This window comes from Procambarus clarkii, chromosome 79 (genome assembly GCF_040958095.1).
Source record: "Procambarus clarkii isolate CNS0578487 chromosome 79, FALCON_Pclarkii_2.0, whole genome shotgun sequence".
NCBI classification, from domain to species: Eukaryota; Metazoa; Arthropoda; class Malacostraca; order Decapoda; family Cambaridae; genus Procambarus; species Procambarus clarkii.
The window spans coordinates 22,797,527-22,825,184 of NC_091228.1; the positions used below are offsets into that span (position 1 = coordinate 22,797,527).

The following is a 27,658-nucleotide window of genomic DNA, read 5'->3' on the forward strand; positions in this document are numbered from 1 at the left end:
GATTGAAAATTTGTGCTTAGAAATCGCGAACAAAGTTCTCAATCAATTGGGAATGCCATCACCAAATTGATCTGCTGCTGCTTCATTCGATGTAGAATTGAGTCATGAACAAAATTACAACATGGGTGATCTGTTGTCGTATGTGCAATCAAATATTCTTAACCCTTAAACTGTGCAACGCGCCTGCAGGCTCACGTCTGGTTTGCACAACGCGCCTCCGGGTATTTGTATTTTTCACGTTCCATTCAAAACTCCCGCGGCTACATGGGGTTCACATCAGCTTCCTCAGGGCTCTTGTAAACAGACGCAATCTTTAAAAAAAATTGTGGTCCACATTCCCGGGTGTGGGAGCCTCAGTAGTGTGTGAGCAACCAAGGCTGGCGCTCGCAGCATGAGCGCACAGCACTGCTGTTCAGCGTGTGACCACAGCATCGCCTAATAATGTCAAAATATATATATAACTTGTATTATTTAGCCATGATAGTGTTATAGAAGAGCCTGAGTGTGATAATGACTGGGTACAATGTTCAAATATCAGTAATTCAATGCTGTTCACGATGTTCACAGTACTAGCCACAGCACCACAGCATTATTTCGTCCATCTAGGAATCTTCAAATGATTTCTTAGGTTCCTTTTCAAAATAAACGTGTAGTCAATTATTCATTTACAGGAATTAGTGACCAGGATTGTGGTTATAATTAGCGTTGTGCGTAGAATTGTGGAAGGAGGAATTTTGGTGAGGGAGGGAGGGAGAGAATTGAGGTAGCCTCATTGTGTGTGTGGCTGCCACTCTTGTTTTGCTCACCATACTAGCTTAGTGGTTCGCTATGGGCAACACATATGTACATGTGTATATACAGTGTGTATATAGTGTAATAACAGCAACAGGAGAATGTTGAGAGGAGCTATTTTGGTGAGGGAGGTTACGTAGTAATTGTAGCGTCGTCTGCTGTGTGATTTTTTATGCAGTGTATGGTGGCCACTGTACTGTTTGGACACAATACCGGCTTACTTGCATAGTTCTGGTAAATAAAACATGTAGTTAGGTATATATAACATGTATAATTAGTGTAATAAGAACAATAACAGTATGGTGGGAGGAGCAATGTTGGCGAGTAAGATGTTGGAGTGAGGGAGACTGGCTGGGTGTGGCTGCTCTCACTCGCGGTGTTCTGAATGTGTTGATGGTGAATGTATATAGTGTGTGACAGTGTATAGTGTGTAAATAGATTGTATATATATACATAAATTAGCATGATACATAGTAAATATGTGCAGCATATGTGTACACAAGTGTCATGCACGTAACACAGTGTCTTCAGACATTACGGATGTTTTACTACCATAATATAGTGTACGTGTTCATTATACATAGGATTAGCACGTAAAAACAAATAAAATGTATTTGGAACTGTGCGCAAAAAATGAACAAAAATATATTCACGGCAACTCGCGCACCCCGCCCCGGGAGCGTACGTCATGGGCGAACGGGGAATGATGACGTCACGCACCAACTTACGGACCCCATAGCAACCAAAGTAAGTACAATTTCAATTTTTTTTTTTACATACCCATACTGAGGGAAGGGTTTTTAACACTTTAAAAAATCAAAAGAATTTTTTCCAGAGAATTTATTTCCTGCGCACTGGGGGGGGGGGTGTCATATTTGGAGGCAACGCAGTTAAGGGGTTAAGCTAACGCATGAGCGAAAAGACATTTACGATCAAATAATTCAAACTGTAAATAACGGGTTTGGAGAAATCTTCCGAGATGCGTCAGGAGGAACTGTACAACATTTCTAATTAGATTGATTTCGGCAGCATTTCAATCCCAAAATGGCCTAACCTTAGTTGTTGCATCGTCCGGAATAGCTGGAACAATGCTACCAGGTGGAAAAACTGCTACTCCGGCTTTGAAATTGCTATTAATTAAACATGCAACTCATTGAAACTCCCACGTACAACATTTCCAAAGCATTTGGCATGGGAAAAGTATTGCAGAAATGTAAACTTATTGTTTGGGATAAATGCACAATGGCCCACAAAAAATCGCTCGAGGCTCTTGATCAATCATTGCAAGATTTGCGTGGAAACATGAGACCATTTGGGAACGCATTAATATTGCTTGCAGGAGATTTCTTGCAAACATTACCTGTAATTCCTCGATCGACACCAGCAGACGAAATAAATGCTTGCCTGAAATACTTTATTTTGTGGCAACACGTAAATGTTAAATTTCTCACATCAATTTCTGGAAATTGGGAACGGAAACGTGGCATTTACATACAAGTCCGTCGACACTGTGGTGGAAGCAGATGAAGCGGTTAAATATCCAACAGAATTGTTTAATTCACTTGATCTGCTAGGGATACCACCATCGCACTAACTACAATTAAAAATTGGCGTGCCAATTATCATGTTATGAAATATCAACCAGCCAAAGCTTAGCAATGACACGCGGCTTGCAGTAAAAAAGTATTCAGCAACGTCGTAGAAGCAACAATCTTGACAGGACCTTTCAAAAGTGAAGATGTCCTCATTCCTTGCATTCCTATGATTCCAACGGATTTGCCATTTCAATTTAAGACATCGTAATTCCAGTTCGATTGGCGTTTGCAATCACCATCAACAAAGCTCAAGGCCAATCTTTAGAATTGTGCGGTTTCGATCTAGACACGAATTGCTTCTCACATGGACAATCATATGGTGCGTTTTCTAGAGTCGGCAATCAGACAATCTCTATATCTTCAGACAGTGGAACAAGAAAAAATATTGTATACCTACAAACATTGTAAAATTAAACATGTTAGAAACGTGAATTTTCTCTTTTCTTTCTTTTCCATTTAACTAGACTGAGCCACAGCAACACGTGGTGGGTACACCTAGTTAATTAATAAAAATACATGACCTTGAAAAGATGTATAGGTAAGGAATCGTCTCCAAAGAATTTTCAAAGAATTACTCGTCATTACTCTAAAATAATTAGAAGAGCCAAAACTAAATACTACGAAGATAAATTTACCCAAACAAAGGGCAACATTAAGAAAACATTGAGCACAATTTCACAAATATTGGGATCAAAGAAGAGTTTAAATAACAAACCAATACTCCTGTCATATAACGATGGTCAGCTTACAGCCTCTGATACTGTACTGCTATTGAGTTCAATAGGTTCTTCTCTTCCATTGGGGCATCCCTTGCAAATGATATTCTATCTTCCAGTACTGATCTTCAGGACCATCTTACAGGTAATTATCCACAGTCTCTGTACCTAACGCCTGCAAATTCCACTGATGTTAATGAGAATTTATGCAGTCTCCGTGGTGTATTGGTAAGACACTCGCCTGGCGTTCCGCGAGCACTATGTCATGGGTTCGTATCCTGGCCGGGGAGGATTTACTGGGCGCAATTCCTTAACTGTAGCCTCTGTTTAACGCAACAGTAAAATGTGTACTTGGATGAAAAAACGATTCTTCGCGGCAGGGGATCGTATTCCAGGGACCATAGGATTAAGGACTTGCCCGAAACGCTACGCGTACTAGTGGCTGTACAAGAATGTAACAACTCTTGTATATATCTCAAAAAAAAAAAAAAAAAAAAAAGATAATCCTTTCCCTTAAAACCAAGTCTAGTGCCCTTGAGGAGATACCAACTTTAATTTACAAAAAAGCCTCCAGATCTTTAGCCCCTGCTATTGCATTGCTCTTCAACAAGTCACTTGAACTCCAAACCTTTCCAGATATTCTAAAAAAAAAAAGGCGAGAGTAACCCCTGTCCACAAATGTGGTGATCTCACTGATGTTAACAACTACAGACCTATATCAATCCTGCCAAATTTGTCAAAAATATTTGAAAAACTAATCTACAAGCAACTTTACTCTTATCTAGCCAAACACAATATACTTAGCTCTTGTCAATATGGCTTCAGACCCAAAAAAAGCACTAACGATGCACTTATTAGTATGATTAACTTGATACATGCAGCTCTTGATAAAAATGAGTTCCCTGTTGGGTTACTTGTGGACCTGCGTAAGGCTTTTGACACTGTCAATCACCAAAACAACCTTCTTAAATTACATCATTATGGAGTCAGAGGACACTCCCTGCAATTCCTCAAATCTTACCTTACTGACAGGCTCCAGTATGTTTCTGTGAATAATTCAATTTCTCCCACCCTACCCATCAACATTGGTGTTCCTCAGGGCAGCATACTTGGCCCTCTCCTCTTTCTCATCTACATTAATGACCTTCCAAATGCCTCCCAACACCTCAAACCAATTCTATTTGCTGGACAGTGGGTCCACTTTAACCTAATTTGGGCAGTGTTAAAACCTAAAGGGTTATTAAAGGTAGGAGCCGGTCGGCCGAGCGGACAGCACACTGGACTTGTGATCCTGTGGTCCTGGGTTCGATCCCAGGCGCTGGCGAGAAACAATGGGCAGTTTCTTTCACCCTATGCCCCTGTTGCCTAGCAGTAAAATAGGTACCTGGGTGTTAGTCAGCTGTCACGGGCTGCTTCCTGGGGGTGGAGGCCTGGTCAAGGACCGGGCCGCGGGGACACTAAAAGCCCCGAAATCATCTCAAGATAACTCAAGATAACCTAAAACAATACTGACATGTGCTGTTATTTTGCAAAATATTCTTTGGTGAACAAAGAATTGGCATAATAGTGTATACCATTCCTAGAGCTGTAATTGTAATATAGAACTAACATTGATTGTAACAAAACACCAATTTCTGGGTGACCCATGGTGGCCCCTTAAAGCTGTTTGCCGAGATGGTTACCTTCTGCTGGGTTAGGTCGGGCGTCAAGTTCTTTAGGTCTTCCAGGAACTGACAACAGAACCTAGGTCCCTTCACAAGGGAACTGGTGCCCAGGCGTGGTAAAAGAGGCCAGGCCCCAGAACCCTGCGAGAGTCAAAAAAAAACTTCACACACAAAGAGCAGCCCAGAACACTCGCAAAGTTAGCCTAGAATTGAATCGGTAAAGAACCAAACAGCAAGATTGTGAAGGAAGTCCACAGACTGGCGAGACTGAACGACACTCCAGACAATAGGAGAAACAAACCTTGAAACAGGGACCAAGTCGACAGGACAACGCACAAGGAGGCCAGAAGCAATAACTGCCCAACAGGGCCGAAGAAGCAAAACCCTGGAGGAGAGCAAGAAACTCGCTAACCCAGCCCCTCCTCCGAATAGACAGTATGTTTTAATACTAAATGTAATAAATACAATCCTGACTATCGGCATAGTACATAAATACAGTACACTTAATTGCCAGCATCGCACCAAAATATTGTGAATATTAGAGTTTACCTGAAAAGCTATACAGAAAACCATGACCTAACCTAACCTTGGGAGTGTAGGAGGACAAGCATGTAAATAGAATTTATTGCTTCTTAATTACAATTAGTACTTACCCTATAGCTATATTAATATTACAATTTTATAAAACTAATAAAACAAAACTAAAGTCTTTCAATAAATTATAAAGTAACTCAGGATATTTTTAAATTTTGTATAAAATTTCTATTGTTTAATGAAACTGAAAAAGAAATTCTTTACATTTAACACTTGTGTATATAGAACTGAACACGAAAACTTCAACCTAAAATTTTGAGTGTATTAACACAAAATGAGGAGAATATATGGGGAAGTAAATTTAAGGGCACAATTAAGTGTATTTATGTACTTTGCAGACAGTCAAGAATGTACTCATTACATTTAGTATTAAAACGTACTGTCTATTCAGAGGAAGAGTTGCGCCAACCAGACCACCAGAGGTAAGAGACCAAAACATAACTGGGACAAAAGGGAACACCGGAAACCAAACAGGAGGAAAAGAAAGAACACTGCCAAGAGATGAAACAGACTCAGGCAATGCAATAGCAGGCCAAGAGTGCATTAGTGCAAATTGGAGCTGAGGAAGGATCAACCCCAAACACAAGCCACAGCAGCTCCACCAATGCCACACAAAGTGAAACAGCAACTGGCAAAAAACACCGAACAAGAAAAGGCTAAAAAGAAAGCAGTGCACCATATGGTTAGACACCAACAATGAAGAGAAAGGAAGAGGTGGAGAAAAATTAAAAATCCACGCACCCCATACTCTCACCACGAAGACCCGCATGTGGGCGTTATCTCGAGATGATTTCGGGGCTTGGCGTCCTCGCGGCCCAGTCCTCAACCAGGCCTCCTTTTTATTACACATCCCCAGGAAGCAGCCCGTGGCAACTTTCAAACTACCAGGTACCTATTTACTGCTAGGTGAACAGGCCATCAGGGTGAAAGAAACTGTCGATTTGTTTCCGCCTCCACCGGGGATCAAACCCGGAACCTCAGGACCAAGAATCCCGAGTGCTGTCCACTCAGCTGTGGGGCCCATACAATCAGAGATGGAAAGAAGAATGCTTGAAAAAACAAGCGTTGTATGTAATGAAATGCAATTCTATGGGCTAGCCCCGGAGGCTTCCTGAAGCTATCCGAACTGATACAGTGCTATATTAGTTTGGCAACATCAGTCAAGTCCTTTTACCTACCAGGGATCACGAGCCAGAACCTGGTCCCCTCAGAGAACAGCAGGGAGCAATGGCCTATGAGCACTTTACATTTAAAGTACAGTGGTACCTCGGATTACGAGTGCCCCTGGTTACAAGTTTTTCGGATTACGAGCAGGATTTGCTCGGAAAATTTGCATCCGGATACGAGCGTTGCATCGGGATACAAGCGTGTTGATACGCGTACAGGCCGACCTAGCGCGTGGTGGCACAGCGATCACCCCTCAGTTTACCAGTGCCTAGTGCCCAGTGACTATCCCGCCTCAATTCTTCGCCAGGATTTACAGTGTTTTGTTGGATATTTGGTCATTTGAGCATAAAAGTTGTTATTATATATCTCGCAATGGGTTCCAAGAAACCCAGTGGTAAGGTTCAACCTAAGAAAATAGTTGTGAATAGAGGCAGTAGAGGATGTCCCTTCCTCATTAAGAAAATGTATGAAGTATGGGAAGAACTGCAAAGTTTTGTTGATTTTTCAACAAAACTCACCCAGATAAAGCTGTAGCAGACCATTGCATTGACCTTTTAAATGACAATGTGATATCTTACTACAGACAAGTGTTAAAATGTAGGGAAAAACAAGTGTCTTTAGACAGATTCTTAGTAAGACAAGCAAGCCGTGAGCCACAAGCAGGTCCTAGTGGTATGCAGGCAAAACGTGCCAGAGAGTGCACACCAGAGAAGTCCTCACTGCCTGATGTTATAATGGAAGGGGACTCTCCTTCCCTCCTCCTCCCCACTCCTCACCATCTTCCATACACCAACAGCAGTCATCAGCAAGGGTAAGTAATAACTTGAACATAATTTTGTAGTATAGATTTCGATGAATTAGGTATGAACTTTAGTTTGAAGTGAGGTTTTTGGGTAATCAGGAACAGATTAATTCATTTCCCATTATTTCTTATGGGGAAATTAGCTTCGGTTTACGAGTTTTCGGGTTACAAGCCGTCTCCAGGAACGGATTAAACACTTAAACCGAGGTACCCCTGTACAGTATGTCATAATTGCCATCGGAAAAGACCCAAAAAGGTGGGCGAATCAAAACAGACCACCGTCTGGTTAACCTGTTCAATCTACGTCCCAAAAGATCAAAATAACTCCCCTAGAAAGAGACAAAACAAGCAACCAGGGGAAACCGGATCCACCCAAATAGCTTCCACCACCACAGAACCAGTGGCCTGCAGGTAGCGCCATAAAATTGCCACCGGGACACAACACACACATCCTCGGCCTAACCAACCAAGCATCCATAACCAATGGACCCCTTTGGAAGCCCACCGTCTCATTCTTCGCCAGAAAAGGAGAAGCTACAAATTAACAACACGACCACCTAGACCAAACGAACAGAGCCTCCGGCGTCGGAGGAGAGCATCTGCTCCCCAACCCAACCCCTAGAGGCCAAGGCCAACAAAAACAATGCCCGCCAAAAATAATCTCTAACTAATGGGACCACAACAAAGCAAGGAGCAAAAAGAAAAGAAAGAACACTGTCTAAAGACCAAGAAGGCTCAGTTGGTGTATGAGCAGGCTGGAGAAAGAAAGAAAAAAAGGCATGAGAAAGCTTGTGGAACGTAGCGAAAGCAACATCCACCTTGAACACAAGCTGGAGCAGCTCTGCCAACGCCACATGATATGAAGCAGCAGTATTAGGCAAGAGATGCCAATCTAAAAAAAGCCAAAAGAGGAAGGACAAATCAACATGGCCCGAAATCGATGAAAACCTTCAAAGAGAAAGAAAGTGACTGAAAGACCGCCAAGAGACTTCATACTGTTGCTGTGAAGACGACTGTAGGTGGGACACCATCAAAGAAGCCCCCTGATCATCATCTCAATGGTGACACGCACGCGTCAGAGAGACCAGACACGTAGAGCACAGCAGTAAGGCAAACCAGCGAGGTACCTCACTGGCCCGATCTGCTGAAAGAGGTGGAGCCGCAGAAAAAGGAAACTACAATGGCACCAAACCCCAATAAACCTGAAGAGGAAGCCGGCAAAGTAGCAACTGATGCAAGGACACTGGGGATCAAACCCAGCAATCGCGAGAGCAGCGAAAGAGGCTGCCCTGAAGATACCAGAACAGCCTCTGAAGCTAAACCCTGACCAGTGGATAAACCAGAGTAAAGTTCAGGCTCGCTTACAGCTGCTCGAGCAACTGCCAAGTGACCCAGGTCTCCCCTCAAAATCAGCCGAAGGTGGGACTGCAGAAGGAAGAGAAAGGGACGCAGTCCGAGAATCCCATACTAGGCCCAGCCAAGTCCGAACCCGAGACGGAACCAACTGGGACTTCCGCCAGTTTATCAGGAACCCGAACTCGGCAAGCCGGGAAAGAACCAGAACCCCAGCTAGCACACAAGCAAACTGTGTGGAGCCCACATAAACCAGCCATCAAGGCAGGCTGCCAGCCAGGAAGATGCCAGAACTTCAGAATGCACCCGATTAGGGGAAGAGGAACCCTGATTCACACAGTAACCCGGGTCTCACAGGAGGAACGCACCAAGGGCCTCCTGAACCTCTGCAGGGGTAAGCTGAGAGAAAGAAAACCTCCGAAAAGACGAATTCTGAGGAACCCGGGGGCACCCGGAAATGAACATGCAGGGGAGGTTCCTACCACATTTCAAACCTACCACATTTGCCAGCGGATAAGATGCACATTGTATTTTTTTCTATAAAAATTTGCCCATGTCTGAAGCAGCCGTAATCAGAACCGTCTTACCCATGGGCTCGATAGGCATTTGCCCGGGAACCCCACAAGCATAGGACTTGTTCATTATGGAAGCAGGATGTTTAAATATTTAGATCTTGATGCAAGTATATAATACTGTACAAGCCTACATCCTGATGTGGGACTAAATATTAAAGATATATATTTCCAGGTGTATAACCCTTTCAGCAGAAATGAAACGTAATGTCTTGAGTGGAGCACAGAAGAGGAAGAGAGAGCTGCAGAGGAGACGGAGAAAAAGAAAACTTCCAAAATTAACATCGTGGCTCAACACAAGTGCAACGACAACCACTCATACCATTCCTTCAAGATATAGCATCTACATCAGCATCCACTCCTGCAATGTCAGCCACTACTACTGTTCCTTCAGATATAGCATCCACATCCACATCCATTCCCGCTACCAATCATCCAGTTTCAGCAGACATACCATCATTACCTGTTGCTGCTGCTGGGGACATTTTACAAAAGGAAATACCAAAATCTGTAACAGAAAAGGAGTTTGCAATCCACGAGACAGATCCGGGGTAATGGAACATTAATGATACTAACACAATAGATTACTGGATTCGTAGTGGACCCTCATCATTCAGAATCATGATAACCTCTCAAACTCACGCAGAGTGTATATAAAACTGCTGGAGTAGAGATTATGAAGGCAAGGTTTTATCACGATATGTTCAAACGTGAACTACGAAATGGCGAGTATGTAAAACGTGAATGGCTACTCTATTCACCATACCAAGGTCGTTTGTGCTGCTTTGTATGTCGCCTATTGTCCTTTGCTACATTAGGGGTTCAATGACTGGAAGCACAGCAATGTTACTGTACAACATGAAAATGGAGAACATCTAAAGTGCATGACAGCTTATTTGATAAGGCATAAAGAAACTGGAAGTGAAGATTCTTTAGGCACGTGTGGTTTCTGTAATTTGCTTTCTTGCCTCTAGAGGTTTGCCATTTTATGGAGAAATCAGATTATTGGGTCTGCAAAAAAAATGGCAACTATTTAGGTATACTAGAACTACAGAGTGAATTTGACCCTTTCTTGGAAGAACATCTCAAAATGTATGCAAATCCTGGAAATGGGACTGTCATATTTATCTGCAAATATTTGTGAGGAATTTATTCAATTAATGGGATAACTGGTTCTTTGTACTATTCTTGAAGAAGTAAGTCAAAGTATTATTCAATAAGTGTGGATTCTACTCCAGACATCTCAAACACAAATCAACTGTTGGCAAAAAACTCACAAAATGTGTTGGCACCCTCATGTTGAAGGGGTCGGCCTCTCCCTCGGTTGTCAGTCATAGCCAGAGTGGGGGTGCCAGTGTTATATTTAATGCAATGACTCATTTCTCAAACTTTTATCTTATATACATTTAAAATTTAATAAAATTCTATCTGCAATTGAATTGAAGTCAACTGCAAATTTGATGATGTGGTTTGTAATATTCTTATCTACCTACCACTTGACGGTTTCGGGGAACAGTGTCCCCGCGAGTCAGTCTCTGACCAGGCCTCTTGGTTGCTGGTTTAATTATCCAAATTATTTGATGCAGCTGCTCAAATTAATCAGGTATCCTTTTAAGGTGCTTGTCAAGTTCTCTTTTGAACTCTGCGAGAAGTCCCAAGTTAGAAGTTATGCCCCAAATATGTAGGGCAAGTATGTCAAAGTTTTGTGCCTTTTGATATTGATCGAGTTCTTTCTCTGCGTGCCTACTGCACCTCTGCTTTTCAGTGTGACTGTTTTGCAAATCCTGCCATGTCTTTTGGTCTCATGTGGTGGTGTTCCTGTGTGCAGATTTAGACCCAGTTCTTCAAATATTTTACAAGTGCAAGTTATTATGTATCTTTGTATTATGTAAAGAATCCCGGTAGTACACACAGGTTCGTTCTCGACCGACGATCGACAACCCACGGGTTCAAATCCCAAGTGGAAAAGAAATGGTTGGGTGTATTTATCACCTAATGCACCTGTTTACCTAGCAGTAAGTAGGTACTCAGGAGTTAGCTTGTTGTGGGGTTGCATCCTGGACGAGGTCAGTAATTCGACCTTAGGGACAGACCTTGACACAAGCCTAATGTGTATGAATACACTGTCCACAGACACAATGAATTATCATCATCTTGAGTAACTGCTCTACTTCATTTCGAGACAACTCATGTCTTGAGGTGTCAATAAAATATCAGTAAAGTAAGGTCAGTAAAAACAGTAAATTATTAGAAGACACACACTATGGTGTTCACTGAAATTGGCATTGTCTGCTTCTCTGAAAACTTAATTTTGCACACGTACTCTTTGGAACTGTTATTTAATGTTTCCCACATTTCCTTATTCTCAGTAAATCTCTTTTTCCATTTCCAATCTCTGGATTTTATCCTTTACATGCAGCTTGCTATTTATGAATTAATAGAAAAGGTCTGGTTCTGTTTTACATTTGTCCACTACCCCTTGTTCAAAAAAAAAATTCTGCCTCTCTTCTCACTGACATAGTTGTTTCTCCCTTGTTAATGTTGCCGACATGTTTGAGGGTTTGCCTCTTCCTGTATCAATTACATTTTTTAGTCTTTAGTTCAACAGAAATTGTGAGAGCCAGAGAACAAATCTTGTTTCTAGTTTTGCATCTCTGTTTTGGTATAAATTTTGTTGTGCCTTCATCATGTATCTCACAAAATGTGGCATACATCTCCCTTTCTTTCTAGCATAGCAACGAATCTTTTTCAATCCAATTCATTATAAAACTTGCTCAGTTCCACAGTCTCCATTCCTGCAATCAAGTTTTTCAATGGTTTCATTCCCTGTTCACTTCTAGATTATAATGCAAATTTGATTTCCAACAGAATAGGGTCACTCTTGCACAAAGGAGGGCAGTATAGTGGGCATGCTCAGGGGAAGCCAGGTGGGCAGGCTCAGCGGGAGCCAGTTGGGCAGGCTCAGCGGGAACCAGTTGGGCAAGCTTAGGGGGAGCCAGTTGGGCAGGCTTAGGGGAGCCAGTGGGCACCCTCTGGAGAGCCAGGTGGGCACGATCTGGGGAGCCAGGTGGGCACGCTCTGGGGAGCCAGGTGGGCACGCTCTGGGGAGCCAGGTGGGCACGCTCTGGGGAGCCAGGTGGGCACCCTCTGGGGAGCCAGGTGGGCACCCTCTGGGGAGCCAGGTGGGCACCCTCTGGGGAGCCAGGTGGGCACCCTCTGGGGAGCCAGGTTGGCACCCTCTGGGGAGCCAGGTGGGCACCCTCTGGGGAGCCAGGTGGGCACCCTCTGGGGAGCCAGGTGGGCACCCTCTGGGGAGCCAGGTGGGCACCCTCTGGGGAGCCAGGTGGGCACCCTCTGGGGAGCCAGGTGGGCACCCTCTGGGGAGCCAGGTGGGCACCCTCTGGGGAGCCAGGTGGGCACCCTCTGGGGAGCCAGGTGGGCACCCTCTGGGGAGCCAGGTGGGCACCCTCTGGGGAGCCAGGTGGGCACCCTCTGGGGAGCCAGGTGGGCACCCTCTGGGGAGCCAGGTGGGCACCCTCTGGGGAGCCAGGTGGGCACCCTCTGGGGAGCCAGGTGGGCACCCTCTGGGGAGCCAGGTGGGCACCCTCTGGGGAGCCAGGTGGGCACCCTCTGGGGAGCCAGGTGGGCACCCTCTGGGGAGCCAGGTGGGCACCCTCTGGGGAGCCAGGTGGGCGCCCTCTGGGGAGCCAGGTGGGCACCCTCTGGGGAGCCAGGTGGGCACCCTCTGGGGAGCCAGGTGGGCACCCTCTGGGGAGCCAGGTGGGCACCCTCTGGAGAGCCAGGTGGGCACCCTCTGGGGAGCCAGGTGGGCACCCTCTCGGGAGCCAGGTGGGCACGCTCTGGGGAGCCAGGTGGGCACGCTCTGGGGAGCCAGGTGGGCACGCTCTGGGGAGCCAGGTGGGCACGCTCTGGGGAGCCAGGTGGGCACGCTCTGGGGAGCCAGGTGGGCACGCTCTGGGGAGCCAGGTGGGCACGCTCTGGGGAGCCAGGTGGGCACGCTCTGGGGAGCCAGGTGGGCACGCTCTGGGGAGCCAGGTGGGCACGCTCTGGGGAGCCAGGTGGGCACGCTCTGGGGAGCCAGGTGGGCACGCTCTGGGGAGCCAGGTGGGCACGCTCTGGGGAGCCAGGTGGGCACGCTCTGGGGAGCCAGGTGGGCACGCTCTGGGGAGCCAGGTGGGCACGCTCTGGGGAGCCAGGTGGGCACGCTCTGGGGAGCCAGGTGGGCACCCTCTGGGGAGCCAGGTGGGCACGCTCTGGGGAGCCAGGTGGGCACCCTCTGGGGAGCCAGGTGGGCACGCTCTGGGGAGCCAGGTGGGCACGCTCTGGGGAGCCAGGTGGGCACCCTCTGGGGACCCGGGTGGGCACCCTCTGGGGAGCCAGGTGGGCACCCTCTGGAGAGCCAGGTGGGCACCCTCTGGAGAGCCAGGTGGGCACCCTCTGGGGAGCCAGGTGGGCACCCTCTGGGGAGCCAGGTGGGCACGCTCTGGGGAGCCAGGTGGGCACCCTCTGGGGAGCCAGGTGGGCACGCTCTGGGGAGCCAGGTGGGCACCCTCTGGGGGGCCAGGTGGGCACGCTCTGGGGGGCCAGGTGGGCACGCTCTGGGGGGCCAGGTGGGCACGCTCTGGGGGGCCAGGTGGGCACGCTCTGGGGGGCCAGGTGGGCACGCTCTGGGGGGCCAGGTGGGCACGCTCTGGGGGGCCAGGTGGGCACGCTCTGGGGGGCCAGGTGGGCATGCTCTGGGGGGCCAGGTGGGCACGCTCTGGGGGGCCAGGTGGGCACCCTCTGGGGAGCCAGGTGGACACGCTTAGGGGCGCCAGGTGGACACGCTTAGGGGCGCCAGGTGGACACGCTTAGGGGGGCCAGGTGGGCACGCTCTGGGGGGCCAGGTGGACACGCTTAGGGGCACCAGGTGGACACGCTTAGGGGGGCCAGGTGGACACGCTTAGGGGGGCCAGATGGGCACCCTCAGGGGAGCCAGGTGGGCACTCTCTGGGGAGCCAGGTGGGCACGCTCTGGGGAGCCAGGTGGGCACGCTCTGGGGAGCCAGGTGGGCACGCTCTGGGGAGCCAGGTGGGCACGCTCTGGGGAGCCAGGTGGGCACGCTCTGGGGAGCCAGGTGGGCACGCTCTGGGGAGCCAGGTGGGCACGCTCTGGGGAGCCAGGTGGGCACGCTCTGGGGAGCCAGGTGGGCACCCTCTGGGGAGCCAGGTGGGCACGCTCTGGGGAGCCAGGTGGGCACCCTCTGGGGAGCCAGGTGGGCACGCTCTGGGGAGCCAGGTGGGCACCCTCTGGGGGGCCAGGTGGGCACGCTCTGGGGGGCCAGGTGGGCACGCTCTGGGGGGCCAGGTGGGCACGCTCTGGGGGGCCAGGTGGGCACGCTCTGGGGGGCCAGGTGGGCACCCTCTGGGGAGCCAGGTGGGCACCCTCTGGGGAGCCAGGTGGGCACCCTCTGGGAAGCCAGGTGGACACGCTTAGGGGCGCCAGGTGGACACGCTTAGGGGCGCCAGGTGGACACGCTTAGGGGGGCCAGGTGGGCACGCTCTGGGGGGCCAGGTGGACACGCTTAGGGGCACCAGGTGGACACGCTTAGGGGGGCCAGGTGGACACGCTTAGGGGGGCCAGATGGGCACCCTCAGGGGAGCCAGGTGGGCACGCTCTGGGGGGCCAGGTGGACACGCTTAGGGGGGCCAGGTGGACACGCTTAGGGGGGCCAGGTGGACACGCTTAGGGGGGCCAGGTGGACACGCTTAGGGGGGCCAGGTGGACACGCTTAGGGGGGCCAGGTGGACACGCTTAGGGGGGCCAGGTGGACACGCTTAGGGGGGCCAGGTGGACACGCTTAGGGGGGCCAGGTGGACACGCTTAGGGGGGCCAGGTGGACACGCTTAGGGGGGCCAGGTGGACACGCTTAGGGGGGCCAGGTGGGCACCCTCAGGGGAGCCAGGTGGGCACGCTCTGGGGGGCCAGGTGGACACGCTTAGGGGGCCAGGTGGACACGCTTAGGGGGCCAGGTGGACACGCTTAGGGGTGTTCCAGGTGGACACGCTTAGGGGGGCCAGGTGGACACGCTTAGGGGGGCCAGGTGGGCACGCTCTGGGGGGCCAGGTGGGCACGCTCTGGGGGGCCAGGTGGGCACGCTCTAGGGGGCCAGGTGGGCACGCTCTGGGGAGCCAGGTGGGCACCCTCTGGGGAGCCAGGTGGGCACGCTCTGGGGGGCCAGGTGGGCACGCTCTGGGGAGCCAGGTGGGCACGCTCTGGGGAGCCAGGTGGGCACGCTCTGGGGAGCCAGGTGAGCACGCTCTGGGGAGCCAGGTGGGCACCCTCTGGGGAGCCAGGTGGGCACGCTCTGGGGGGCCAGGTGGGCACGCTCTGGGGAGCCAGGTGGGCACGCTCTGGGGGGCCAGGTGGGCACCCTCTGGGGAGCCAGGTGGGCACGCTCTGGGGAGCCAGGTGGGCACGCTCTGGGGGGCCAGGTGGGCACGCTCTGGGGAGCCAGGTGGGCACGCTCTGGGGAGCCAGGTGGGCACGCTCTGGGGAGCCAGGTGGGCACGCTCTGGGGAGCCAGGTGGGCACCCTCTGGGGAGCCAGGTGGGCACGCTCTGGGGAGCCAGGTGGGCACCCTCTGGGGAGCCAGGTGGGCACCCTCTGGGGAGCCAGGTGGGCACGCTCTGGGGAGCCAGGTGGGCACCCTCTGGGGAGCCAGGTGGGCACCCTCTGGGGAGCCAGGTGGGCACCCTCTGGGGAGCCAGGTGGGCACGCTCTGGGGAGCCAGGTGGGCACGCTCTGGGGAGCCAGGTGGGCACCCTCTGGGGAGCCAGGTGGGCACGCTCTGGGGAGCCAGGTGGGCACGCTCTGGGGAGCCAGGTGGGCACCCTCTGGGGAGCCAGGTGGGCACCCTCTGGGGAGCCAGGTGGGCACGCTCTGGGGAGCCAGGTGGGCACGCTCTGGGGAGCCAGGTGGGCACCCTCTGGGGAGCCAGGTGGGCACCCTCAGGGGAACCAGTGGACACCCTCTGGGGTGTTGAAAATTTCCAACAATTATTCTCATCCTAAATACAATAGGATGTATTTCCTGTATTAGGCTTCATTATTATTTAATACTCATTTACTAATCCTTAGTACAATGGGATGCATTTCCTGTACTAAGTGTAATAATTAACTAACATTACTAATTCATAGTTTAGTATCATAGAATTTATTGCATTAGGATGTGGGCGATTAGGATGAAATCATGTAATTTCTCCTAGAATTGTGCAGTGTTGAGTCAGCCACCCACGGAGAATAAATTTCCACATATCTGTAGATCTAACAGAAGTCCAACCATTTACTTTCCTTTATCAAGGATAATTATTTAGTAATATGTTTACTTTTAGTATACAACAATTTACTGGAATTCCTTTACCAGCTTGATCGCTGTTCCAGTAAATAATATAATTTAAAATCATTTCCACCTCCAAAGGATTCTCGTTTAATTTGTACAGTCTGCATTAACACTTTGGCGTACCCCGCGCGCCACCCCTCAACAGTGCGATTTGGGTCCCAGGGTTTCACGGGAGTGCGCGTAAATTCTGAAAAGTGTATACTCTTCAACTTTGTCACCTTAATTTTCATCCTACGAGATTAAATTTGGTATCATTGTGTTCGCAATAGAATTCTCTACAGCACTAAATGCATATAAACTCCAAAAGCCTGGCTAATTACCTGCAGCAAACAGAGAAAGTGCGAACGAGTTACCCAGGAGCGCGCAAAAGCAATAAAATGTGTTCACTCTTTTCACTCTGGTCACCTCAATTTTCGTCCTAGGTCTTTCATTTTGGTATCAATGGGTTCGCAATAGAGTTCTCTAGAGGAACATTAGCATATAAAATAAAAAACCTGGTCACGCTCCACCCGCCGACGAGTTGAAGACGAGCCACGCGTTAACCGCGAGTGAGCGCCCAGACGCTTTCCAGCTGCACTCCCAATTCCCGCCCTTTTCACACCTTTCTTTCGCAATTTTCTTCCTGGAAGGGCCTTGTTCATGATCACTATCCATCGTGGAGTAAGCGTAGATAGTTTCTAAAGCCGCAGTAAGAAATATAGCCACGGAAAATAGCCGAAATGTTCACACGTTTGAGATGCGAGGGGAGGCAACACCGGTCACAACAGTGGAGCGAAAACAATGGGCCAACGGCGTGTGCCGAGCCGCCTGCAGGCCACGAGGCGCAACAAAGAAAATGGGAAGACATCGGCGCGCATTTTAAAACCAGTCCCAACAAAATCGGATAAAAACCTGATTTTTGGCGATTATTTAAAGTGGATGACGCAATGCTGCGACATGCCCGTCATTACCGACAGTAAACGGATGACACAATGCTGCGTCATGCCTGGGCGAAAGTGCTAACTGACCTGCACTGTGAGAATCAAACATCACCACATAAAGTATTTAATCGAGTTATAAAGAGTATTCATAAACCCTTCCCTGTTTAGCTTTAATGAATAAATATAATTCACGCTCGGGCCCCTACTGGGAGCTATGCGCATGCGCGACTTTCGGGAAGGAAGAGGACTCTCGCCATATTAGATCAACTAGCAGTACGGTGTTCCGAAGCGGTCCCTACAAATCTTACAATCTAGAAGGCATCCTTACATCCTCGAATGTCAGATTGAGGACGCAGCTTACCAGAATCACGGACACCAGTTCAGCATTTTTACCTTGTTTGGTTGTTAATTTGAGCTCAGATAATAACTAATATAGGTGCCATGTCGTAACGCTGCAGGCGATAAAATGACCCCCATGTAAGTGCTGCTTTCACCCCTCCAAATATTTAGATACTGCATTTATGTGTGTGAATACTAATTTGGAGTAGAAACTATGGAATCTAATTATTGCAGCATGGTGCAACACCACTGAGGAAGCGTGTGACTGCCATATATTCACGTGTTCCGAGGATCACTATCCCAAGCTGTTTCCAGACTGTTGTAGAGATTGGACTCCAGCTACGTCCCTCTGTCACAGCTGAGATTTAATCAGTTTTCATTGTAGATAGTATCTTTAATTATTGAGAGTCAAAGCATTTCTAATCTTTGCATATTAATCAGACACATGATTTAAATTTTAATATGCAGTAGTATTTCTTGCATTACATTTTATTTATCATTATGTATGTGTGCATATCATCATTATTATTATTACATAATATATGTTACACATAGACTAACCTCATAGACAAGCCCCCCAAAACGTGTCATGGGAAGCTGGTTCTAGCATGCATACAATTTACAGTCATTGCTTAATAGAATATAATTACATATAATCAAAGATCCATAAGTCACTGGTTCTCTCGTTTAACACTTTCGCGTTCCACAGACTTAATATCTCGTCACTCATTTTTCTACTGAATGTGTTCCAGTGACGCATCGGTGCGTCACTTGATATAAAAATTTGTAAAAAAAAAAGTTTCTATACGATCTTCAATTTTTTTTTTTGAAATGAGCGCCATTGTTTTCCCACAATCCTCCGTAGGCCGCATGGGATTCTGGGTCACGCCATGCAGTCGGCCTAGTCCTTTGTTTAAGTCTCTCGTGACCGGACTACCGTGCTCCCGCGTCCAGAACCTGTGCCACTCTCTGCCCTGTGTAGCAGTGTTTATTCGTTCCTGTCTCTTTACAACGCATTATTACTTGCAAACATGGATCATGGTAAAGGACAGAGCACCTCTACCCCCAAGAAGGATAGTGAAATGACCGCGGAAGATAAGTTGAGTGAGCTGTACAAAAGGTTCAGCAATGTGAAGCTTACCCCTAGTAAAATTCCTGATTTGTTGGATCGTTTGTCAGATGTGGAGGCAGATGCTGAAGGGGAAGAGCGTCAGAGTGATTTCAGTAGTGATAATGAGGGGACAGCGTCGTCTGATGAGTTTGATTCATCATCGAGTGAGGAGAGTAGCGAGGGGATTGAGGATGAGGCAGCGGATGTGGGCCGCCCCAAGGCACCTGTAAGGAGGCGTGCAGGACGTCTTCAACAGCCTAATCCCGATGCTGCCTGGTCAGCTGACAATACACCACCTATTGTAGGCAGTTTCAGTGCCACACCAGGCATAACTGTCCCAGTGCCAATTACCCCCCTGCAATTTGTTCAATTATTTCTGACCCGTGCCCTAATTGAGTTCATCACAGTGGAAACTAACAGGTATGCCAGGCAGTTTATTCAGAATGCTTCCAGGCGCACTATGAGGTTGTGGAAGGAGGTATCTGCGAAGGAAATGGCAAGGTATTTGGCTTTATCAATCTTGATGGGTATTGCACGACTCCCAACAATGCGCATGTACTGGCAAACAAGCCGGTTGTGGCATATGAGGACCTTCAATGTGTTCATGACTTCAAAACGATTCCAACATATTGCCCAGTTTTTTCATACTTATAACCAGTTTGCAATTCCACCCAACAACAAGAACCGCATGATAAAACTCAGCACCATCATTACCTATTTGACCAACAAATTTGGCTCTTACTACGTCCCCAATCAAGCACTCAGTTTGGATGAAGGTACAATGTCGTGGCGTGGTCGTCTATCCTTCAAGGTTTACAACCCCAATAAGCCTGATAAGTATGGGGTAAAGTTGTACATGCTTGCTGAGGCAGGGACTGGTTATATTATTGATTTCGAGGTTTATTCTGGAGTGGGCAAGACAACAGTTGAGACAGTGATGGGCCTTATGCGACCCTTGTTGAACAAAGGTTATCATCTTTATATGGACAATTATTATAACTCTCTCCATCTCACAGAATTGCTAAGGGAAAATGGTGTGTACACTTGTGGAACACTCAGATTGCAGCGTGGTGCCCCTAAAGAGCTGCAAAAACTTGCCAAAGGTAAATTCGCTGTTGATCAGACTATTTTCAGGCGCAAGGATAACACTTTTGTTATCCTTTGGAAAGACAAGAGAGTGGTGTCAGTGATCACAAACTGCCATAATGCTGACACACAGGAAGTACAGAGAAGGAAGAGAGTGAAGAAACGTGACGGAACATCATCTGTTCAGATTGTAACTGTAAACAAACCAACAGCCATTTGCGACTACAACAACAACATGAAGGGAGTTGATCACTTCGACCAAATGGTCAAATATTACAGGTTCACCAGGAAGTCGCATAAGTGGACTAAGAAGATCACATTTTACTTCCTTCAGATGGCTATACACAATGCCTATGTGATGTACAAGATGTACACAACTGATGCCAAGAAACTGACCCTACTCCAGTTTCATGAAGTAGCAATATGGGCCCTGTTGAGGTGGGACATGGATGAGTGGCCTGCTACTGAAAGCCCTCTCCCACATGCTGATGATTACCAGGATCCTTCTCATGATTTGGCAACACCTGGCCCATCTGGAGCGAGGCGTCCTTTATTTCATCGTCTTCCACGCCAACCACATGCCTCATCCTCATCAGACACTGAACCTGAAACTGAAACGCCTGCACCTCAAGCTGAAGCTACTCCTCCACCTGTGAAAAACCCACGCATTGTTGATTCAGAGGACAGGCTAAACAGGAAGTTGACTCATGCATTAGTGAAAATTGCTAAACGGAAACGGTGCCGAGTTTGTATCAAGTCGGGAATTAGAAAAGACTATGTATCAGTGCAGGACATGTGGAGTTGCTCTATGTGCCACACCATGCTACTCAAAATATCACCGCAAGAGGATATTTTGGAAAGCAAAGAAATAACTCCTCTGCAAGCTTCCACTCCACCTAACGTAACATCTGTTGAGCAACTTCAGGGACATTTTCCTGAAGCTGGTGGAGTGGATAATCAAATGCTCAACTTGTTGACCTTCCTTCATCACATCGTGGGTAAGTACACACAATTTATATTACACATTTTGAGGTTATTACTTCTTCATACTTTGCTGTGGGTAGCTCTATATATATTCCGGTTCTTGGTGCTCAGATTGGTATGTCTACATAGTGCATCTTATTGCGAGTATTTTGACACCAAAATGAACAATGTAGCACAAAAACTTCCATTGGAACAATATTTTTGTTTGTCGGGTGTATTGGGTGTAGCGGGTGTGGAAACAGGTGTTTGGGCGGGTGAGGCATCGACGTGTTTGGGGGTGTTTGGGGGTGAGGCGCGCACGTGTAACCCACTTTTATGCATATGTCTGTGTAGGCAATTTTATTGCGATCACCGTGATACCAAACAAAACCAAATGCAACAAGTTTTGACTTGATAAACACAATCAGAGTAGCAACATATAGGGAGAGTTTAGCGGAGTTTAGCATGAGCGCGAAACAAAGCACGCAGTTCTTTGGTTGCTGGTCGCGTAACGTTAGCTTTGGTGAAATGTTATACATATGTTCTTATAGAACATTTCATTAGCTACACAGTGATACCAAAAAAAAACACGTACATCGAAAATGAGGGTCACAGACATGAGGAGAGTATAAACTTTTCAGTTGTGGTTGAGAGCATGTGCAGCTGGGCGCGCTGGAGCGGGTAACCCTAAGCCAACTTCCCACATTCCTGTGGGTGAGGCGACACCATTATTTATTGTGTATATTTATATGTCCGTGTAGGGAATTTTATTGCGGTCACAATGATACCAAAATAAACCACGAATAACAATTCTGGGGTTCGCAAACATAAAAACATCGTAAACATTGATGCCCGGTTTTACGCTCACCGCTAACGAACGCCACAGTTTGTTATTCGGTGTGGTTCTCATGTTGTCTTTGGTGACATTTTATATATATATTCCTCTAGAGCATTCTCTCGCGAACACAATGATACCAAATTTAAATACATACCGCCAAAATTAAGCTCCCCACCCCGAAAAGATTATAAACATTTTAGTGCTGACGCGCAGTAGGCCGACACGAACGGCCCACTTAGGGCTTACGGTCAGCCTATTCCCAGGGAGCGCGAAAGTGTTAATAATGCATTCTGGTCCTTCGAGCTATCTTAGATTTAATCATTGTTTTGCATTTATAGAATTATGCATATTATTAGTATTAAACTAGAGCCAGATTTCCCCACAAGGGGAACCAGTGGACACCCTCAGGGGAACCAGTGGACACCCTCAGGGGAACCAGTGGACACCCTCAGGGGAACCAGTGGACACCCTCAGGGGAACCAGTGGACACCCTCAGGGGAACCAGTGGACACCCTCAGGGGAACCAGTGGACACCCTCAGGGGAACCAGTGGACACCCTCAGGGGAACCAGTGGACACCCTCAGGGGAACCAGTGGACACCCTCAGGGGAACCAGTGGACACCCTCAGGGGAACCAGTGGACACCCTCAGGGGAACCAGTGGACACCCTCAGGGGAACCAGTGGACACCCTCAGGGGAACCAGTGGACACCCTCAGGGGAACCAGTGGACACCCTCAGGGGAACCAGTGGACACCCTCAGGGGAACCAGTGGACACCCTCAGGGGAACCAGTGGACACCCTCAGGGGAACCAGTGGACACCCTCAGGGGAACCAGTGGACACCCTCAGGGGAACCAGTGGACACCCTCAGGGGAACCAGTGGACACCCTCAGGGGAACCAGTGGACACCCTCAGGGGAACCAGTGGACACCCTCAGGGGAACCAGTACCCTCAAGGCTTTGCTCACAAGGCAAGGCTCCATGGTTGTAGTTCTTTTAACCCATGTCGTGGCACAGTCAACTAAGGCGCATCTGGGATCATCCCGGACGTAGGTTCGAACCCTCATCACGGCCCTTGTGGATTTCTTCATTTGATGCATCACTCTATTGTGATTTCTGTGTGTATTGAAGGTAAGGGCGAAGAGGTAGAATATTTGGTTGATAGAGCCCAGGTGCATGAGGGGAAATTGTGTAAAACCCCGGTCTGTGCTTCGGAGAAGCTACTGGCCTTGTGAGGGCAACAGCACGCCAGGTTGCAATCCTTTTAACCATGTCGTGGCACGGTCGACTAAGGCATGTCTGGGATCATCCCGGACGCAGGTTCAAACCCTTATCATGGTCCTTATGGATTTGTTCATTGTACAAAAAATTGAAGAGGTAACACAGCAGAGGTTATATTATAATGCACGTGTTTATCATGTACACTCACATACATTATTAATATTTAATACAAGACTGTGCAGAATTCTTTAGCAAATGATATATTAGTAACAATAAGAGTACAAATGGTGCTTCAAGATGATTTTTGCGCAGACAAATGAAGAAAACACTAATGCCCAGAAAATTAAAAAAGCAAGGTCTCTCACCTTCAAATCTGTAACATGAGCAATCATGCAAGTCAAGAGTGCATAGCTAGCAATATTGAAAGGCACTCCGAGGCCCATATCTGCACTACGCTGGTATAGCTGGCACGACAGTTCTCCATTGGCCACGTAGAACTGACAGAGGCAGTGACAAGGCGGTAGAGCCATCTTGGGTACATCTGTGGGGTTCCAGGCACACATGATGATGCGACGGTCTTCGGGGTTCTTCTCAATGGTCTCAATTACCTGTAAGGTAAAGTTTCAAGTCTTCTACAGAAACTTTGAAGAAATTACAATTATGGATTATGGGAAAAGTTTAACATAATATGAATGATTAAAAAATCTAATAAGCAAAAACTTGCAAAATAAATAAATACTGAAACACGGACAAAAAAAAAAGTGTTGAATGTAATGAAATGCCATTTCCTGGGTGAGCCCCGTCGGCTCCCTGAAGCTATCAAACTGACATATGCCATATTACCTTGGTGCCATCAGTTCTTGGAGTTCGAGTGCCTTCCGGGGACTACGAGCCAGAACCTGGCCCCCTCAGAGAGACGAGGGAAGCAATGGCCATATCAGCGCTCTATATTTAGTTTGTCAGATCTATCATCAACTGGGTATACCACCAGAAAGGTAGGCGAACCATTACAAACCTCTAACTGGTTAAAATTGCAACCTACATCTGAACAGAGCCAAAGAACTCCTCCCAATATAAAACAATGAAACAAGCAACACATCAACCAACTAGTGCACCCACTTGTTAGCTCCTCACCCACATCCGACAGGGGGGAGGGGGGGACCCCACTCATGCGAGCTGGCCGCACGATCCTCAGTTCGGAGAATGATGAAAACTGCCTATCGGAGGGAGGGAGGGGGTCAGGGAGGCTCCAGGGCTCACCCAGAAAATGGCGTTTCATTACACTCAACGCTGGTTTTCTGTGGGGAGCCACATTTGTCTGGTTGATGGGGTTCTGGGAGTTCTTTTACTCCCCAAGCCCGGCCCGAAGCCAGGCTTGACTTGTGACAGCTTGGTCCAACAGGCTGTTATGTAGATTTGGAACCCTGGCCCTCCAGTATCTTCCACGTGTATATTATTTGATATCTCTCCCGTCTCCTTTCTAGTGAGTACATTTGGAGAGCTTTGAGACGATCCCAATAATTTAGATGCTTTATTGCTTGTACGTATGCGTATATGTTCTCTGTACTCCCTCTATTTCAGCTATCTCTCCTGCTTTGAAGGGGGAAGTGAGTAATGAGGAGTATTCAAGACAGGACAGTACAAGTGATTTGTATAGTACAACCATTGTGATGGGATCCCTGAATTTGAAAGTTCTCTTAATCCATCCGATCATTTTTCAGGCAGACACCATACTTGTTTGGTTATGCTCCCTAAATGTTAAGTTGTCAGACATCATTATTCCCAAATCCTTTACATGCTGCTTTCCTACTATGGGCAGATTTGATTGTGTTTTGTACTGCTGTATTATGTTTAACCCTTGTGTGGCTCTGTGCTATTTAGCATTTGTCACCCACAGGCGCATACTAAAAAAAACAAAAAAAAAATTATTTTTTTCTTCTAAACTTGTTAATTTGTGTTTTCTGATCATGGGAAAAATAATAAAAAAAATCCTAAGTGGCATATATTGCCCGCTATAGGGTGGGAAAGTCTGGCAAAAAACAGGCGCTGACTCAGCGTGCGTCCCAGAGGTCTGTTGCTCGCCAGCTGTCAGGCCAGAGTTGCCACAAAGAGATAATTACCTAATTATTTCAATGTCTCTGATTGATTTTTTATAGTTTTTTTGCTGTAATATTATTCAATAGTGTGTAGTGTGATATATTTATATAATAAAATGAGTGAATCATCGATGTACTCAAAAATATGGTGTGCATATTGTTGATTCAATTATTATGTTCATCAAGCAGTGAACAAATACTTTGTTGGTTATTACACTATATACACAGGTAATATATAAGTACACACTGTGCTATACAATAATTGCGATTTAATAAGGAAATAACCCTGTATATCAAATATTCTTTCCTCCAGTGACTTGATAAGAGGAATTAGCTGCCCATTCCTCACTCAATTCCTTTTTTGTGGTGTTTGGAGCTACAAGTTCCATTGTTCATTAGTAATGTTATGTTAAGTGATTCCAAGTACATTCTGGTGCAGTGTATTAAGTATAAATAATATTGTTTTTTTTTTCAGCAGTTGAAGTGCATTATAGACAAATTTTATGTTTTCCCCAGACCTTAATCTGAAGTTTCCTTTAGCATTTTATATTAAATGTTACAGTATGTGTTTATAGTACTGTACTCTATAACTTTATTATAAGCTAATTACAGCAGTTGCTATAACATTGCAGAATATTCTTGTATTCTTTCCACAGTGATTATTATTATTATTATTATTATTTACACATTTACAGAAAGTTAATTTGTTTTAAATTCTTGATGCCTTATTGCTACATGTTCTGCATTACATGTTAATTCTTTTGTGTAAATTTTCTACATATTATCCATTATTAAGTATCATATTGTACTACATGTTGAGTGTTGTATACTTGTGAAATTATTTTCATGAAATTTACATCTCTCAGTTTCAGGAAAAAAATTTACTATGCTTTACCTGATCCAATTAATTTACATAACTCCAGTTTCAAGTCATGTGCATACCAGATTGCATATTTAATTTATAATTTTGCTGATTCATATATTTTGTGTGTGTGAGGGGTGTTGTATACTTGTGTGTTGTATACTTGTTTAATTATTTTCATGAAATTTACATTTCTCAATTTTATGATAAAATTTACTATGCTTTACCTGATCCAATTAATTTACATAACTCCAGTTTCAAGTCATGTGCATACCAGATTGCATATTTAATTTATAATTTTGCTGATTCATATATTTAGTGTGTGTGTGTGTGTGTGTGTGTGTGTGTGTGAGGGGTGGAGGCCAGCACAACCACAGGCCTCCCCACCACCGATGGAGACTCAGTCACCAGAAGAACTGGCTACTTCCCACGGCAATATTAACATGGACTCAGAAAACAGCCAGTCAGTCGAGGAGGGTGAGTATCAAGACGTTCTAACAAGGCAACAGAAGAAACGGTTAAGACAGGATGCAAGGCGTAGTGTTGACAGTAATGGTACACTTAACGGAAACGACAAGAGAATGAAGAACGACGCCGAGACTGATGTCGACAAACGGACGGAACGATGTCAGGAAGGTGAGGGTCAGCGGAGATGGAGGCTTCTCTTCCCTGCCTCATGCACGCTGGCCTATCATCAGAAGCTGCTGTGGACAGTCACACTTGGAAGAGAACACCGCAAGTTCGAGCCCCTGCTGAAGGAAGGTGTAAACAGACCTTACTTAACGGTAGGTTCTATGGAGGCAGTGGAGTATCTTACCCAGCAAGGATATGATGGAATTGTTATGGAAATACCGGAGGGGAACGAGAAGCTGACGAAGGTAATTATCTATAAATACCCTCAGATTCTGGACCCCGAATTCATCCTCGACGACCAACGATTTGTGTGGGCCAAGCGTCACCTTATTAAAGGTGAAGCTAGGAGTCAGGTGGTGGCTTTAGTGAGAGGTGAAGTTCCCGAGAAAGTGTTCATCACCGGGGCTGGCTACAGGCATGTAGCAAAGTATGTGGAAGAGCCCATAATATGCCTGAAATGCTGCAGATGGGGGCATAAATCCTGGAGCTGTCAAAATGATCCACGATGTCGTTTCTGCGGAAAGTCTCACCTCTCTAATGTGTGTAGAAACAGACTTAATCTGGGTGAGAAAGGAGGCGTTCACAATGCCAGCTCGGCTGTGTGTAGCAAGAGGCCGAGTATGGGTGTTATCTGGCCGGTGAATGTTACAGAGCAGGCAAGAGCTCTTACCCAGACACCGGGAGCACAGCAAAACAGTCTGCCCCAAACAGCACCAGTGAACCGGACGAATGCGTGGGTAAAGGAGTCTCCTTTACTTCGTCAGGCTCAAGCAACAAGCAGCCACGCCACCACTCAGGACTCCGGCAGTGACAGTGTAACGGTGAGTGAAGTGGCTACTGTGGCTCAGAAAGAGGGTCATAATAATATGGCCAAGGAGGTGTGGGCTGAACTAAGAAAAGTTGGTGAGTTCCTCCAAAATCTTGGGCAGAGAATC

General features: G+C 47.2%; 2 protein-coding genes across 5 annotated transcripts in view; both read right to left on the bottom strand.

Moving 5' to 3' along the window:
- The window catches only part of LOC138357609 (small ribosomal subunit protein uS12), a 428,441-nt gene that overhangs the window by 266,374 nt on the left and 134,409 nt on the right, over positions 1-27,658 (bottom strand). The gene's annotated exons all lie outside the window — the stretch shown is intronic.
- The window catches only part of LOC138357606 (thymidylate synthase-like), a 79,090-nt gene that overhangs the window by 17,364 nt on the left and 34,068 nt on the right, over positions 1-27,658 (bottom strand). For all 4 annotated transcript variants that reach the window (XM_069314590.1, XM_069314589.1, XM_069314591.1 and 1 more), the window contains exon 6: positions 23,498-23,740. In XM_069314590.1, the coding sequence (XP_069170691.1) occupies positions 23,498-23,740 (243 nt within the window). The remainder of the gene's footprint in view (positions 1-23,497; positions 23,741-27,658) is intronic.